The 18,466-nt window shown below is 44.9% G+C and overlaps 1 protein-coding gene across 1 annotated transcript in view; it reads left to right on the top strand.

Annotated features, from left to right (window-relative positions):
• ITGA5 (integrin subunit alpha 5) overlaps positions 1-18,466 on the top strand; it is a 78,394-nt gene that overhangs the window by 46,803 nt on the left and 13,125 nt on the right. The window contains exons 10-21 of the mRNA XM_072991239.2: positions 797-853; positions 1,744-1,796; positions 2,139-2,347; positions 5,204-5,395; positions 5,957-6,002; positions 7,252-7,359; positions 9,059-9,114; positions 10,078-10,232; positions 11,822-11,959; positions 13,619-13,686; positions 15,099-15,249; positions 17,055-17,147. Coding sequence (XP_072847340.2) covers positions 797-853; positions 1,744-1,796; positions 2,139-2,347; positions 5,204-5,395; positions 5,957-6,002; positions 7,252-7,359; positions 9,059-9,114; positions 10,078-10,232; positions 11,822-11,959; positions 13,619-13,686; positions 15,099-15,249; positions 17,055-17,147 — 1,326 coding nt within the window. The remainder of the gene's footprint in view (positions 1-796; positions 854-1,743; positions 1,797-2,138; positions 2,348-5,203; positions 5,396-5,956; positions 6,003-7,251; positions 7,360-9,058; positions 9,115-10,077; positions 10,233-11,821; positions 11,960-13,618; positions 13,687-15,098; positions 15,250-17,054; positions 17,148-18,466) is intronic.

Below are 18,466 nucleotides of genomic sequence, written 5' to 3'. Positions count from 1 at the left end.
GCTGTGATAGTCTTTGCCTCTAGCATGTGACACAGCTTCCCTTCCTCCCGACACACCCTTTCACTGGGTGGCCTTGCTGTGACCTATTTGGTAGCCCGAGGAATTGCCCTGGATGAACCGCAGCTGCCGCCTTTGGACTCACCAGAGACTTCTTGAAGGCCCCCTCCCCACCCATGGGTTTCACAATACAGAAACCCACTCACTCAGTTTCTCTCACCGTACAGATTCCTTTAATTCAGCTTTATATTTCAGTGCTGTATTGTAGAAGAGGAAATCTGAGGGAATCCTGAAACAGAACTGATAGATTTCTGCATTAGGCCATTCCCCAACTACTGCCACATCCTGTTAGAGACTGTGACAAAATAGCCACACGGATATAGAGGGACGAAAATGTTCCAGTGGCAAAACATATGGAACACATCCATAGAAATGTATTACAGCGACTGGAAACATGTGAACAAATATTTTAAAAGGAAAGAAGATCACAGGTTGGCAGCCAGGACTCCAGGGTTCAATGTGTGGCTCTAAAAAGGGGACAAGGACCGAGGCGATTAACTGTGGCCCTGCAGATTATTTTGGCCTACCTTTTCCTACCATCCTAGCCAGATTAGCCTATGAGAGAAGTTCTAAACCACCTTTGGGCTTGGGAGCAAGGATTCCTGAATCTTTTTTCTCTTCCTGTCAGAAGTTGGCTTGACCAATTAGTTCCCCTCTACCAGGCTGATGTCTCCTGGGGCCCCTGCAGGAGATGCTGTCTGACCAGTCACCTCTATATTCCATTTGTTTCTTTTTCCAGGTTACAGTTCTAAACGGGAGTGACATTCGGCCCTTGTACAACTTTTCTGGAGAACAGGTGAGTAGCTATGTTGTCCACACTGAATTCAGCAATGAGAATTCAGTATAGGACGTCGGAAGGGTACCTGCTAAAAAAGGCCCCAGATCCCTCAAGCCAGAATCTTTTGTCTCTTCCTGCTGTTTTAATGGTTTCAGCCTGACAGAAGCCTCAAAGGCTTGAGATTTATTTCAGGAATCAGTGCAGCAGAAAGAAAAGAGAAAATATCCTGTCCCCAGAAATCAGCTTTTAGCTTACCTCAGGGCTAGAAACAGGACGGTGCCTCTGTCATGACTATGTAATAGTATAGCAGATGTGCAAAATGTGAAATATGGTGATGAATTCTGTGCCTAAAACTTTTGAGTTTCCTTTTCAATAAAACCCATTTCTAGCTGTTAGGTTTGCACGCGTACATTTGTGAAAATGTGTGAACAACACAGTCAGATATCTCAAAAGCCTGAGATGTATTTGAGAAAGATTTTCAGCAATTGGAGACCTGCACTTCTATTTCCTTCATAGCTCCTTGCTCCATCTCATCACGGGCTTTAAAATAAAGTGCAAAATAAAAAAAAAGGTGTGCCGTTTCTCACCGTTCCTGTATATAGTGTATACAGGTTGCTGAATCTTTTTTCCCCATGGCTCAGAGTTTGACTGATAGTGGCACATTTTTAAAATTCTTTTATAGTGCAGAGCATACCACCCCACCTTTAAGCCTAGTTCCCTGTGTTCAGTAATGCAAACGAAGAAATAATATGGAAGTGCCCAGCTAGCGTAATAAGAATGTATCTGAGATGAATTGGGTAACTAGCCTTGCAGAAGTCAAGAACACCACTGTTCCATTGATTCAAGACTGCCTGCCCCATGCAGACGTTCTAAGCCTGACTGCTGCCTGTCATTTTTTTCTTCAACAGATGGCATCCTATTTTGGGTATGCAGTGGCTGCCACTGATCTCAACAGTGATGGGTGAGTGTCAAGGAGGGGGAAATGCAGTCAGCAGCTAACAAAGGCTAGGAAGGGAGATGGAAATGGTCCTTCTCAGGGACGGAAGTTGCTGAGGGCATGTTTGGTTTGTTGAGGTCTGGGGAAGCTTTGGTATATGTGAGAACATGTACTATGTAGGAACTGTAAGAAAATACCCCAAGAAGGTATTTTCTGGAAGGTGTCCCTGGGTAACTAGACCATGTTTCTCTCCCATTTCCAGCCTCCTTCATTGATTTCCCCATCTCAAGAATGAGTTGTGTTTCTTATTTGATTCTGGAATGACTGGTTTTCATCTTAACTTTCCCTGTTTCCCCTGCCCTTCAGCCTAGATGACTTGCTAATTGGTGCCCCCTTGTTTATGGAGAAAACAGAAGATGGTCGAGTGCAAGAGGTGGGCAGGGTCTACATCTACCTGCAACAGCTGTACGGCATGGAGTCAAGCCCTTCGGCCATCCTGACCGGTCACCAGGAGTTTGGTCGCTTTGGCAGTGCTATTGCCCCACTCGGAGACCTCAACCAGGATGGCTATAATGGTACGGAGGTTGGATGTTTGAATAATGGGGAGAAAAGAGAAATGCCCATGACTAGGAATGGGTCTGTGTTAGCAGATGATGTACGCATGCACAGAGACGAGAAAGTTAAATTCCTAGTCATTCTCTTGCAAAATGTGAACGTCCCTTAGGACAAATTCTTCTTGTTGTTATTGACCGCCTTGTAGTTTTCGTGTGATGGGTCACCATACAGTTCATTAGTTCTAGCCTTCTCTTCTTTCGCAATGAAGCAAAGGCACAGATGCTAAATTCCTGTTCCATGTCAAGCAGGGTTACTGGACTTTTCACAGCTGAAGCACGCTGATTTGCTTTAACAATAAGGGCGAGGAACCGCTGTCCATCCAGAAGTTGTTGGACTGTCATTTCCACAACAGTTAGCCAATGATGATTAACAGTTGGAGTCTGACAGCATGTGGAGGGCTTTGGTTTCTCCCCTGTGGTTTAGTTGTGAACACTGGGAATGCACTTCGCTTGCCCTCACCCAGAAATGCATCTGCATACTTCTCTGTATGGGTTTTCCTCATTGAAAAGGGGAAACTGAGGACAGTGACTTGCATAATGACACAGCAAGCCGCCTGTTCTGCTAACTGTTAACATGGAGGATGACCCAACAGTCTCACCACCATGAGGCAGAGACATTTAGACTGATGTGGCATTTTAAGAGTTGTGCAATGAGAAACAAATCAGCTTTTCAAACCAGCATTTCCCTCCCCCTCGTTCATGTAAGATCACGGATTGTACTTTTATCTAATCAGCTGTTAAAGGTGTGTCTAATTCTGGGTGACTGCCATGGCTACTAGGTGGACTACCAGCCCACCTAGATTCTGCCACTTCAGCCTCCCTTTAGGTCAGGGGCAGAGAACCTGTGCCTTTCTGCGTGTTACTGAATTCCGGTTTCCATCGTGCCCCATCATTGATGAACCAGGCCAGGGCTGATGGGAGCTGGAGTCTAGCAACACATAGAAGGTTGTAGTTTCCCCATCCCATCTTTCATTGCATTCTGTTGAGCCAGTTAATATGAGGGTCGGATCAAACCAGAGCAGGATGGGTTCAGGTTTCATGTACTGGAAAAGTGGTCAGGGGTCAGATAAGCAGAGAGATAATGGACCTGATTTAGCCAGCAGGCATGATCAGCCCCACCCCTGGGCACAGCGTGCGTGCTCCAGATAACAAGGATTAGTTATCCTTAGTTTAACAATGATGCTGTTATGTTATTCATCAGAATGGTAAGGACAGCATTAAGAAGTGGTATTTCCTTCTGCCATTCCAGTATATATTCTGGGCAAAGTAGGGCTTGTGGTCCACATTGGAACACAGTGTGTTGTGAGGGGTGGGGTGGGGTGATAATAAGATATATTCAGAAGGAAGATCATTTGGTATGTAACAGAAAGTCCTCCGTATGATGTTGCTGCCCTCTGCCGGCTTATATGTTTTTCTACCAGTGCTCAAATAGAATTATCTCTTGACATGCTTATGTTCAAAGAGTTGTTGAAACTCCTGGGGTGCTTTCAGATGCTGGCATCCCAATACCAACTTATAATAACTATGGTGTAGCTATTTCGTCTTTCTTCACTTACAATTTTTTTTCTGTTGCAAGAAAAAAAAAGATGGGAGAAGGAAGGGTGAAAATGTGTAGGGGTTTAATTCGAAAACAACACCGTCTAAAACCCATGTAAAAAGTCTGGACACAGCAGGATGATTTCCAGATAAAAAGCATAATCTGGAAGAATCCCAGTGTTTCTAATCTAACCCAGTTTGAGAGTTTTCTTTTTAAGATAGAAACATCAAGAACGCCAATAACAACAATAAAAACAACAGCAAAACCACCTAATCATCTTGTCCAGTTGAGACCAGCATAGCAACTCTCTCAGCCATAGTGTCTCTGGGCCAAGGAGCTGGCATGAGGGTAGAAGTTGTATGGTTTCTAGATTAAATAGGAGTGAGCCAAACCTTCCTAGATTGGGTTCTTGGGGATGAAGTCCCAGGCAAGGGTTGGATGAAGTCCCATAGAGGGTGTGAAGCACAAACTAACTTGTTTTATTTAGGAGCGAGTTATCTATTTGAGGGTTGAGCACCTGCATTCAATATATGCACACACAGACACACACAGACACAGACACACACACACACACACACACACACACGGGACCATTGCTCTGTACACACACACACACACACACACACACACACACACACACACACACACACACACACACACACACACACACACACACACACACACACACACACACACACACACACACACACACACACACACACACACGGGACCATTGCTCTGCCCCAGGAGGTTTCTGTCCTTTGGAAGCCTATTTATGAAAAACTAGTCATGATAACTGCGTGCCATCTTGGATATCAACTCCTATTCTCCTTCTAGTTGGCCACTCTGGGAACAGAGTGGTTGGACTGGACAGACCTATGGTCTAATCGTATATTCTAGTTGGGAGCCAACTGGAAGTGACACCAGACAGGTGTCTCCAAATCATGACTTTTCTCTTTCTGTATCTGGAAACATGAGCCATGATATGAGTCCTTACCTGGGGTTAGTGCACCAATGTTTTCATCTCAGGTCTGAACCAAGCTTAACAAATTTATTGCAAGCCACAGAAACTTATGACATGTTGCATTTACCAGTTGTGGAAAAGGTGGGTGGAAAACTCTTTAAAGGGAATACCATACTTCTGTATCTTTGTTGCAGACCATATTGGAGTCTCAGCTGTTGTTCCTTTATGAACTTCTTTGGATGAGGTTTAGTTGTCCTATGAGTTCTTTTTAACTATTCTGGTGATTCTAGCTCCTGTTGTGTTGATGTTCCTTCAGATGTAGCCATTGGAGCCCCATTTGGCGGCAAGGCCCAACAAGGCGTAGTCTACGTGTACAATGGCCGGCATGATGGACTGCACCCCAAACCTTCCCAGGTGTTGCAAGGCCACTGGCCTGCCAGCCAGAGCCCTGACTTTTTCGGGTTTGCTTTGCGTGGAGCCAAAGATCTGGATGGAAATGGCTACCCAGGTGAGGACAGCATTTGAAATACTAACAAAAGCAGCCAGTGGAGACACGAGACATAGAGATGTTTTAGCTTAGTTGACAGAGTACGTGTCTGGTGTACATACAGAGTCCCAGACTCTGTCCTTGCCATCTTTAAAGCAAAAAACCCTTTGTAAACTCTTAATGGTTTGCTTGTAGTTCTGAATGAGTGCTGAGTATCTGTATGAAGTTATATGGCCGCTTTATTTTTCTTCTAAGTTATTTTTGTAGTTGTTTTTGTTCTTACCCCAAGCTTTTCAGTTTGGGGTCAATTAAAGACAACACCATGTGAAAGTGAAATTTAATTTTTAAAAAGTGTCTCTGAACATCTGCTGAGTGATGTTTCCCCATCATGATTGGAGAGTTACAATTATCCAGGATTCAGATACATGCTTGTTCAAGCCAAATAATGTAGCTTCAACAGGCTTTTTCTGCCTGGAAATTACATTAAAGTCCACAATGAACCCCCTTCTGTTTCTTTTTCTTTTCTTGTATGTTAAAACTTATATCTATTTGTTAAATCTGTTTCTCCTTCCTGTCCTGCAGATCTGATTGTAGGGGCCTTTGGAGTGGACACAGCCATGGTTTACAGGTAAGCACAGTGTGTAAGGCTGAAGTAGGAAGATGTCAACAGATCCCTTTCACCTAAACTGGGAGAGGAGGCGGACGATGCCAGAAAACAGATGAAATGATGAACGTATTTTGGGTTTCCTTCTCTTTTTCTCTTCCTTCCTCTCTCTCTCCCTCTCTCTCAGTCTCTCTGTACCATGGTTACAACTTGTTTGAATAAGACACATCACACTCACTTGATTGATTGTCTCCTGGATTAAGCAGGAAATCTCAGATGAGCCAGGAAGCATTGCGATTGCATTGTTAGAGCACTCACACAAACATTTTTCTTATGTTCCGAGTCCCTGAAACGTTAGGCTCACCAGCATATCAACAGCTGTCATGTGGATTTTTTTTACCACACACCTTCTTTTCCCATTCCTCTGACTCCTTCGGCCTCATGTGCTCCTCAGGACTTTGAGAAGGTGATGGTGGCTGATTTGATCTTAGGAAGGCTTTTTGTAAGAGTTGGCCTCTGAGCAGAGGGATGTTCACTCCTGAGAAAATGGTGTCTCTGTGCAAGTGTAAGGAAATGTCTTATATTCTTTCACTGACTTTACAAACAGTGAATTACAGAGAGACAAGATAAGAAGTGTATAAAGTGCCTGATATGGAGAAAGTAAGCGGGGAAGTATTTTTCTCTTTTTGTCATAATACTAGAACTTGGGCTCCCTGGAAGTTGAATGATGTGCATTTATGCGCAGAGAAATGGAAGTTGTTTTTCACACAATGCATTGCTAAACGTGGAACTTGCTGACACCGGATGTAGTGATAGTCACAAATTTGAGTGACTTTCAAAGAAAACTGGAAGAAATGAGTGAGGGTATCAGTGACCCCTAGGGATGAAGTCTATATAATTTATCTGGTAGCTGAGGGAGCATCCTGGAAATCCTGTTGGGAAACACAAATTGGGGGTGGGTTGGTGTAGGACCCACATCCTACTTCTTGGCTTCTAAGAGGCATCTGGCTGGACTGTGAGTGAACCAAATTTCAGATTAGGTAGACCTTTCACCTGTTGCAGCAGAGCTGTTTTGACATACTTGAAGATTTTGTCCTGCTGACGTGAAAAGGGCGTGGAGGTTTTCTGGTTCAAGTGTGCCTTTTGACCACTCCATCCAAGGATTTTGGCCAAATGGGTCTTTGCTGTTACCATCCTAAGGCCTTGCCTCTAAGGCCATCTCTCTCTCCCTGTCTCATATCTGTTTGCCTTGCTTTTTTGTCTCCCTCCACAGGGGTCGCCCCATTGTTCACGCTAGCGCCACCCTCAGCATTTTCCCCACCATGTTTAACCCTGAGGAGCGAGCTTGCATCCTGGAGGGCACAGGAACACCAGTTGCTTGGTGAGTGATGTTTGGGAGAATGGGAAGCCACGTTGGAAGGTCCCAGCTGTACAACTGATTCTCATGTCTTTCCCTGAGGCCTGTTTGGCTTCTTTTCACCTCAGCTTCCTATAGACCTTGCAGTGCCAAGAGTTCCTTGGGGTGAACCATGACTGTTCCACACCAGTGAAGTACAAGGGTGTCTTATTTCAGTCACTCCTTTGGGGACGTCTCAGTGAACAAACTCCCCATTTCAAGGGGAGGCAGCCCAAGCCTGGAAGATATTTTGAAGTACAGTTCCAGTAAAACTTCAGCCCGCATGTCTGTGCTAGCCTTGTTTGCCCTCCGTCCAAATGGGGGACTAGGAAGTAGAGAGCACTGTGGCGTTTTATGGCACCAGTGGAATAAATGATCACGTGAAGACCCTTTTCAGGCAGCCTCCGTGTCATTAAAAATAGCATACAGACCAGCCATGTGTCTCCCAGATTTGCTTAGACTAAGGCAGAGGTTCTACTTGCCTTCTGGCTGTGACAGGGTGGAGGGGTCTTATATTTATACATAGTTTTTTTTAGTTGCTCAGCAACGGAGGGTTATGGCAATGGGGTGGGGGGGGGGAGAGATCCTGGCTTCTTGCCTAGCCTGTCAATGAATTGGGTGATTGTAGTAGGCTCCTGACCTCTGCGGGACCACATGTCTAGGAGGAGAGGCTGAGTTAGCCAGACCGGATCCCCACCCACTCACCCCATCTACCCCTCTCAAACGTTACTACTTTCTTTCCCTCAGTGCTGCCATGGGCAGTCTGGCCTGTCTCTCAAGTAATCTCTCAAGTAATTTCTTACCAGAGTTTCAATTGACCTGCCTTTTTCATTTTCCTGTGTGCCCCCTTGGAACACCTCCTGTCATGCCAGCTCTTGGGCGCTGATTTCTCCTTACCATCTTGTGGCCTGTCAGGAGAACTTGGAGAACCTGCTGTAACTTCCTCCTGAAGGGATGCAAATGTGGAGATACAGGCCATCGATGTGCCTCGTTGACTCCAACTCTTCCTGCCTTTGCAGGAACTGCGTAGGGGTCCCTGGCCAACTAGATATTCCTGGAATCTCTGAGTCAAGTGGAATTGCCCAGGCCTCACGTTCCGCTTCTAGCTCTCAGTTGCCTGTCAATACCAGTTGGGGAAGAGCCCAAGGATTGGGGCTTCCCAGAAGAAAGCTTGAAGAAGTCATCTTTTTGACTTACAGCGTCCGGAATCCTCCAGCCAGCAGGACGATTGGAGGATTCTGGGAATTGTACATTGAAAAGGTAGCTTTTCCAGCTGTGTCCCAGAGGTTGAGCACTGTGGGAACAGGATATTGGACTAGAGGGGCCTTTGACGTCTTCCAGCAGGTCTTTCCTTATATTCACCCTCCCTTCTGTTGATGGTAGAAGGTGAGTTTAATCTCTGGCTGGAGGTGGGAGCAGAGCGGTTGGTATTCACAGTCCAACTTCCCTTTTTACTGTGTCAAAGTGACTGACAGTTGTGGCTGCCTCTTCCTGAAATCTCTTGAAGTGGGTTCTTGAAATCACATTTTGCAATTGGTGGAATTGTGCATGAAACTGTGACTGAGTAATGAGTTGGATCCAGGGCGTATATCTTCTAACCTAACCATCTGCCCCCTAGTTCATACTGCCTTTCTCAGATTTCTCTCTGTGGCTCATTGCTCTCCTCTTTCTCCCATGTCAACAGCATCAACCTGAGCTTCTGCCTGAATGCCTCTGGGAAGCACGTGCCTGATTCCATTGGTAAATAACTGGAGGGCAGGATGAAGGAAACAGCATCTGTGTCAGAGGGTGATGCTTCTCTTGAGGAATCCCCCTCTTGCAGCTGAGGGTCTGGTCCACTTTTCCCTGCCCCTCAATGTTCTCTGAAGGAAGCTGTCTTAGAGTCTAGCAGAGTCTCTGCTTTTGGACTCTCTTTATGAAGTCTCTTCAGTCAACCTGTCTTAATCTTGTCACTGGATTATGATGGGTAGTGGGGAGAAAGAGTGAGGCTAACACTGTGCAAATCTTCCTCACTTTACACAGCCTCACACAAAAGTCATCTCCATCACTTCAGTTCACTACCTTTTTGCCCCAAATGGTGACTCAGATAGAGATAGTAATCTTAAAAAACAAAAATATGCATTGTTGTTCTTGTTATTATTATTATTATTATTAGGCAGCTGGGTGGCTGTGGGGACGGTCATGAGGAGCGCCTGCATTTCCAAATTCCCCACTGCACTACTGGACATAAGGAGTCCATAAAATCCCATTTTGTCCTATATTTCTGCTGGCCCTGACCCACCTCTGAGTAATGTGTTGCTCATGTACAGACTTAAGAGCTCACTCTTAAGACTGCCGGGCAGGGTCGGCGCTGTGCTGTAGCAGGCAGCTTCTCTGGAAAAGTCACACCAGCATTAGGAGGTCCTGCTGTGTTGGTTTCGTTTATGTTTTAATGCATTCAGCACTACAGTGAGAAGTTGCTGTCTAGACCTTACCAGTCCCTAAAGATCCCAGAGATTCAGATGAAATGTGACACGTAGGACGGGTCATAGCTAAGTGGGAATCTGGGACCTATCCTGTGTCACATATTGGCTTCTCAATATTTTAAGAACTGAATCTTGGATAGTAGGCAATGGGGAAGAGCATGGCCTGGATCGTTGGAGAGTTCCAGGTGGTGGCATTATTGAATTTTGACGGGCACTACCTTCCTTCTCACCTGGGCAGGGTTCACTGTGGAACTGCACCTTGACCGTCTCAAGCACAAAGGGGCAGTGAAGCGGGCACTTTTCCTGCGTTCCCAGGAGCCCCACCTGGTCCAGACTCTCCAACTCCGCAATGGCGCCAGCTCTGAATGCCGTGAGATGAAGATCTACCTCAGGGTAAGTTGCGAAGCTATGCCCATGCATTCTTGCTTTTTTCCTCTCTCTCTCTCTTTGGGAGGGTCATCCCCAGAGTGAGAAGCATTTTAACAACATATGTTGTTTTAGATTTGCACATTGTTCCAAATGGAACAGCCATTTAACTTCTGAACTTTAACTTTACTTATTGCATTTTTACCATTTCCTTCACTCAAAAATGTGTGAAATGAGCACCCCTGAAATGCTGAGCTTCTAAGCTAAGGATGGGTGACAAGTTTGTCCACCTTCCTTTTTGATGCAAACATACCGAGTTTGCACTTGATGAACCTGTGTGTGAACAGGACTGCGGTAATACAGCAATATTCAGACTCCTCTAAATTTTGAAAGAAACCTCACAATTATAAACAGGGACATGTAATGGGCAAATGTACAGAAAGTGCATATAATAGTGAAAAATGCCTATGTTAAAGGAAGCATGCCCAAAATGTGTTACGTTTAAGGAAACTATTTGCAAAAATGTATGCCTTAGGAAAAGAGCATGCAAAAGTATATGCTAGGAGAAAGACACATGAAAATTCCAACTACATGGTACCTGGAATGAAACATTTAAACACATGCACACCTGAACTAGTTGAAACCAGCTTTGAGCTCAGTTTAAGAAGTATACCTGGTAGGCTTCTGCCGTGAAACATTTTGGAGCGTTCATTTATAACTTTTCTGCACTCTTTACAAGATAGTGGTGCATCCCTGAATTTTACTTATGAAGGCTCGTGCTGAATGTTTGATTTTTAGTGGTCTAAGTAATGATATTCATGTTATGTAAAGGACCACGTGACTCTCTCTGTTGTTGGCTTTAGTGTTTTTGGAACAGGAAAATAGAGATACACCTTTGTCTAGATTTTTTAAAATGGCAAACCTGTGAAGAAATAGAACAGAGGAAGGTAAAGGTGTTCCATGGTGTTCCGTGTCTAGTTGTGCTGGCCACGTGACCATGGGAACTGTCTTCAGACAAACACTGGCGCTACGGCTTGGAGATGGGGATGAGCACCGCGCCCTAGAGTCGGACACGACTGGACTAAATGTCACGGGGAACCTTTATCTTTACTATGTTGTTTGTAGGCTGCCGCCCAGACTATTTGTCTACATGGGCGGGGTATACATCTAATAAAATAAATAAATACATAAATAAAATAATTGTTTAATATACAGTTTGCCCAAAACTTTTTGCCTAGTTACATTGATATAACACAAACGGCATAACAGAGCCTGAAGTTAAGAAATCATGGAATTGTGTGATCCAGTGTGGAACTGATAATCCCTACAGGGATTTATAAAACTTTCATCATTTCCCCTCCCAAAGTTCTGCCATTTGCATAGCTATGCAGGAAGCTTTTTTGAGAATAGCATTACATAGATTAGCATACATCAACTGGCATTCTGGATATTGTAACATTACTGCAGCCAGGTTGTGATTGGCTATACAGCTTGGTTTCAGTTCTCTGCATGGTCCTGAGGAACCAGAGGAGCATCGGGGGGGAGGGGGCTCTCTGGAGCAGGCCTGGCTTTAACCCACTTGGTTTCCAAACCTTCCCCTCTCTTTTCCCGCCCAGGGTGAGTCAGAATTCCGTGACAAGCTCTCCCCCATCCACCTGTCGCTCAACTTCTCTCTGGATCCAGAGGCCCCGTCGGACTCGCATGGCCTGCAACCCATCCTCAACTACCTCACGCGCAACCACATTGAACAAAAGGTATCGGAAGAAGTCAGGGTGGGGGATTCTCCAGTAAGGCTGAGCCAGCCAGCCACATGGATTAGCGTTCTGTGGAAAGGGCGGTGGGTGGGTAGATTCAGAAGGACCTCCTTGCATCCTTGGTGCAGCTGCCGTCAAACAATGGCATGAGTGTTGTGGAGGAGTTGGGGGAATGCGAGGAATTCATCCCACTCTGAACACCCACAATCCCCTTTGGTTTCTGAAGCTCACAGGAACACCATCAGGGAGTACCCACAATCTTCAGAGAGGACTGCCTAAAAATCCTCCCTAAAACACTGAAGAGCCACTGCTGTCAATTAGAGTGGGCAATCCTGGGCTAGAGGAACCCACAGCCTGACTGAATAGAGGGCACCTTCCAGTGACCCTCCTCCTGTTCTTTGACATGTTGCTTCATGGCGCAGTGGTTAAACCATTCTACTGCAGCCAAAACTGTGCTCATGACCCATGGTTCAATCCCAGGTAACCGGCTCAAGGTTCACTCAGCCTTCTATCCTTCCAAGGTCGGTAAAATGAGTACCCAGCTCACTGGGGGGGGTGTCAATGTGTAGCCTGCATAATTAACTTGTAAACTGCCCAGAGAGTGCTTGAAGCACTATGGGGTGGTATATAAGCAGCACACTTTGCTTTGCTTTTGCTTTTGTTTTTTAACCCCAGTGTGGCCTTTCACTTGCCCTTCTGCTGGAGACCATGCTCTGGCAGGTTAAGCCAAGGGTGGTTCTCCAGACATTCTTAGACTGTAACTACCATCAGCCCCAGCCAGCAATGAGGAGTGATCATGGGAGTTGTGGTCCAGTGTCTTCTGACAGCATAATGAACAGCATGGTGCTGAAACACAGATTCAGATTTTTCCATGTCTCTACTTTTGTAAGAAGAGGGAGCAGGGCAGGCTCAGGGCTACTCTCAACTAACCTACCTCATAGGGGCAGGGTTATGAAGAGAGAAAGATCCCAGAATGGGCTTCAGACTTGTGGAAGTCAATATTTTTGGACTACAATTCCCAGAAGTCTTAGCACTGGTCTTGCTGCCTGGTGTCTTCTGGACTTGTAGTCCAAAACCTCAGATCTGCACACTGATTTTTTTTTTAAAGCACTTTGTTTATATCAGCTACAGGCTGCCTTCATTCTTTCCTTAGGAATATTTTCTTTCTTTTCTGAGGCCTCAAGAAGCATTACAGAAAGGAACAGGATTTTAATGGGCAGGGACTTGCAAAAGCAAGGGAGAAAACATTGCTTTGGAGTTCGTATTGCTCACATCCAACAACATTTTATGTGCCTTCTATTATTACTAGGAAAGAGTCTTTGAAGGGCAGACCTCATTTGTTGCAATTTCAACAGAGTAGCTGCATTAGCCTCTTTTAACATGCAAAATAAAAGTAAAATCCAAAGAGCTGTAGCACCTTGTGATTAACTGATCTGTTTCAGTTTACGTTTTTGTGGGTTACTGGCCACTTCCTTAAACATCTGGAACATGATTGTTTGGCTCCTTGTTTATTTACCCAGAAAACATGGGGGATAGGAAAAGAGAAAGTGACATTGGCAATGGGCTACTGAAATATCAGTCGGACGTGTGTGTGTGTGTGTGTATAAAGATTAAGCTAAGAGTTGAATCTGTCTCATATCTGGTGTCCTTGTTCACTAGGCTCAGATACAGCTTGATTGTGGTGAAGACAACGTCTGTGTCCCTGACCTCCAGCTTGAAGTTTTGGGGTAAGATTGTCCCTTTACTTTCTCTGTTGAGCCATAAGCAGAAGTGAAGCCAGGCAATTGCATGCCACTTGTAGACCAGATGGGCGGGGTATGCATGTATGTATGTATGTATGTATGTATGTATGTATGTATGTATGTATGTATGTATGTATGTATGTATAAATAAATAAATAAATAAATAAATAAATAAATAAATAAATAAATAAATAAATAAATAAATAAATAAATAAATAAATACTCCCTTGATATCCACCACTGAGAAAATCTAGGTAGATGTCCCCTCCCACCAACCCCTTGCATCCTCTTATGTAGGGTATATATGAAGGTTTTACATTTGGGGAGTCAGGGGTTGAACATGGCCATACGTATCATACCCAGCAGTGCCCGTCTCCCTTCGACAAATCATCTTTTTCCCTTGCTAGTAAAGTCTACCTCTTTAACTGCGTATTTATCTCTTATGCATGTGTGCTGTTATATGTATATGCACACCTATAGACACCTTTCATAGTTAAAGCCTTACTTACTGCACTGGCATTTTGGTTGCCCTACTTTTTGAAATGGAAACACAAGAGTCCAGAATAATTAACAAACCTAAAGCTTTGCACAGTAAAAGTCCCAGGTTTTTATCCTGGGCATCTCTGGTGAGAGCTAAGAAAAAAATTCTGTTGAATCCTGACAGATTGCTTGCTAATTGGTTTGCGCAGTGTGAACTATATCCTGTCTCGGTATAACATGGCTTCCGGTGTCCCTGAGGTTCCATAAAGATCCACCGGATCATGTCTTTTCCTAGCACAGTTTCCTCTTTGGAAGCCTTGGCAGAGTTTCAATTTAAAGCAGCAGGGAGTCTAGCTGGCCTTATCTGAGAGTGAAACAATTAAGTGGTTGAGAGAAACACAACAAAATGACCAGGTTTAGGGGATTTTAGCTGTGTTTGTGATGGTTATTCTTCAGATTTATCTCTCACAGTTCTTATAGCAATACATACTAATGGGAGACAAAATGAATGCTCAGGGATTTGTATCTGATACAGTTGCCAAACTGTGCAGATCCATTGCACATAACTTGTGAAATGGGTGTAGATATAGGTGCACCAAAGGCACAGTGCATTTTTACACACGAAACTGGAAATAAAACACATTTGGAACTCTGCAGTGCTCTTTGACCCACATGTTATTCTGTAGTGGAATGTGGGAGAGAAATTGAAGACCTTCTCATCCGTGGGCACTAGAATGGTTTTATGCTTACACCAACACACACTTCTTGCATGGAAAAGGCCCAAAATTTGTGTTGCCTGAAAAGGAGAGGGATGGTGTTGGAATCTGCTTTTAATCCCTCTGAATGGCTGGCCTGAATCTTGGCCCTGAGGTCGGCCGCCCTGATGAGTGCTCTCTTTGGGGTTGGACCCTTTGCAGGGACCACTCCGTCGTTTACCTAGGAGACAAGAATGCGCTGAACCTCTCGTTCCACGCACAGAACCGCGGAGAAGGGGGTGCCTACGAGGCTGAACTCCATGTTATAATCCCACCTGAGGCAGACTACATTGGAGTGTTACGGAACCATGGGGTAGGTAACATCCCCTGCCCTCCCAAAATATCCCCTGCCCTCCCAAAACCATTGACCTTGTGTACTGCTAACTGGAAATGTAGGCTCCCTCAAACAGGAATGCTGATCCTGGGACAGATCTCCTTTCTGACATGGGATTTAGATTCCTGAGTTTTGCGTAGTTTCCTGGGTGCTGTGCTGGTCAGAATCTTACGTTCCTGTAAGGTTTGGGTTATTTGTTATGGCAGTTGTAGCTATGTAATTGATGCGTGTGGGGAGGGGGTGCCATCTCAGTTGCATGCCTGACCCCTGGACCCAATTGTGCAGCTGAGATGCATCCCACCACTCCTGTAACTTAGCTGCAGTTAGGCTATGCAAAGCTACTCACATCTTACTCAGACACCAGTAAGATTCTGGCCACCGTATATTTTTAAAGTTGCAGCTTTCTGTCATTCACCTCTTATGGAAATCCACTTTTCCATCTATGTTTGACAAATCATGCAGGGATCATCTACCAAAAAAATGTGCTAGCCCTCATGGCTTAAACCATTTGTAGGTGTACTTTTATTAGGGAGTGATACTGGTGTTGTAGTTGTAACTGTCATGGCCTTTCCTAACAAGGATCCTGAGGATGATAAATATAGTAAAGAAGTGAGTATGTAATTGGTTAGATCTCCTTTGATTATTTTAAAGTGCTGCTAATTAATCAGGTAGCAAAATCTGATTTTTTAAAAAAAAAATTAAAAGCAACACAACAATTGTAGGAAGTTAGGTCCACGTTCAGGGCTGGTCGTGTTATTAGAGAGAGTGAAGCAATGCCCTTGGGGGGGGGAACTGTGCTCCTCCCTTCCCCCTCCCCTCCTGAGCTCTCAGCGCTCCCTGTCCGTTGGAGGGCAGAACTGTGCAGGGCCCACAGCATGGCTCTTGTGCCTATTTGTGGCAGGACCTGCTATGACAAACTAGACCAGTCTTTCAAGTGCAGTGGAAGTTACTATCCAACCAACTAACTAGCAGTTCAGAAGGCTACTGTATTAGAAATGGAGAGGAGGTGCCATTTTCTCCTTCATTTTAGGTTGCAAAATACCTTGATCCAACCCTGCCCATCTATGAAGAAACCTTCCTTCCTTATTCTCTCTCGACTGGGCAGCCTGCCTTCTTTGTAACTTTTTAGTGGTCTGGTTTGGCTAGAAGAGCAAGCATATATAACGTTGCCATTCCCAGAACTCTGCTTCCATGAATAGATCACATGACTACGTGTTGTATTTCCAACAATCAGAGCGTATTTATTAGAGATGGGCATGAATCGCTTCATGCCAGGTCATTTTATATGTCCTCAGCATTCCACCCTCCCACCCACCCCTGGCCAGCTTCCCCACTCACAAGCTGGCACGCTCTCCTTGGTTCCCTCCTCATCACACAGTCTTCCAGTTCCAGCAGAAACTGATGAGACAAGTAGGATTTCTTTTTTGAATCAAGTGGCTGACCAACCCCGACAGTAAGGCTTCTGGGAATTCTCTGTTAGAAGACTCCGGCTACTTCCATCATTCTCATTTCCTTGGCTCCTTATCTCCTCCAGAACTATCACTCCCAGAGTTTTTTAGATGGAGAAAAAATGCCAGCGCTTGACCTGCTTAGGTTTCTTAGTGGTCCTGTGCTCTTCTTGCCTTTTGCTGCCCTGTGTGGAAGTCTCTAGGAATCGCAAATGGGCAGAGTCAGAAAGATGCTTCCACCTACAGTCCCCTCTTCTTCCACACTTGTTTTGCGGAATAAAAAGGAAGCTGCTACTTCTCTTTGTAATCTTAGCTTTTCTTTGTCTTTCCATCTAGAACCTGTCCGGCCAGAGCTGCAACTACGACACAGTGAACGAAACCAACATGGTCATCTGTGACCTTGGCAACCCAATGAAGGCCGGCATTAGCGTAAGTGTTTGAGCTGGGGTATTTGTGTTAGGTCAGGGATTTGGGGGCTAGGAGAGTCAACTCCCAGACACTTGGGGTACAGTGCGAGAGCCCACCCTCATGTAACGTAAGCCCTAAAATAAAGCAGCAATATCCAGCTGCGATGGAAGCAATCTTGATCATGGACAGGGATGGTGTGTATAATGATTCCCATTGAGAAGGCTGGTAGGAGAAAAAGCTAAGTTGGACCAAGGCACCTTAAGATGGTTGATTTTGGGGAGCTGAGTGGTAAAATATGGGATACATCCTCTGTATTCTTGAGAGGTGGTGATCAAAGTGAGGGTAATGACTGCAATAGAAAAAATATTGAGAGTACAGAGGGGGCAAAACCCGTGTGTGTGTGTGTGTGTGTGTGTGTGTGTGTGTGTGTGTGAGAGAGAGAGAGAGAGAGAGAGAGAGAGAGAGAGAGAGAGAGAGGAGACAAGAAAGGTACTTCTCCTTCAAGTAACCACTCAAATCCATCAACTGAAGAGCGGGTAAACTGACATTTGGGGGGACATTCACACTCTTACACAACTGTGATGTCACCTACCATTGGGGATCATCCGTCTCAGGAAGGGCTAGCTAATCTTGCATGTCCCAGGTCATCTACCCAACTTGTTTGCAGATATTTTAGATTTGGTAAAGAAGGCTCTGCCCCACCTTAAATGATATTGGACCACATGCTTTTGTAACAGCCAGAAGTCATAGGGTTTTGTTGGTTCTTACACTACCAAAGGCTTGGTTCATGGTGAATATGTGGGGATGCTTGCTGTCATATGCATGGCTGACATTAGCCCACCCTTGCATTTCTGTCTTTGTTTATTATTGTAAATGCCTGCCCCACTTTGCCATAAAATAAATGTAAAGAAGCTAATGGAATGCTCATCTGAAGGAACCACCCATTTCCCATCCCTGACATACAGTACTGGAGGTAGGCAGGTGTCCCTGTGGAAAACATACCATTCAATGGTTCCTCCCTGTATAAAGATCAAACTTCCAACAACTGATTCACACTCCCTCTCCCTCAACAATTAATCTTTATGAATTAAAAACATTGGAAATCTTATGGACTTCTTTCCTGGGTCATTAAAAATGAAGCCCGTTTTGAATATGCCCATCTTTCCCATTCTTGGCACAAATCCTAGAATTGGACATGCCTTCTGATAGGAAGAAAGTGTTCCCCTAGACCCAGGACCTCCTGTGGAGCCCAAACAGGAAGCTTCCTCTCAGGGAAGAGAAGGCCTCTGTGCTTCTGCACTAAGAGGGGCTAAGTGATGCAATCAACATTGTGACCGATG

The sequence above is a fragment of the Pogona vitticeps genome, chromosome 2, assembly GCF_051106095.1.
Source record: "Pogona vitticeps strain Pit_001003342236 chromosome 2, PviZW2.1, whole genome shotgun sequence".
NCBI classification, from domain to species: Eukaryota; Metazoa; Chordata; class Lepidosauria; order Squamata; family Agamidae; genus Pogona; species Pogona vitticeps.
Note: the sequence above shows the minus strand (reverse complement) of the source record. Positions and strands in the feature narration are given on the sequence as shown.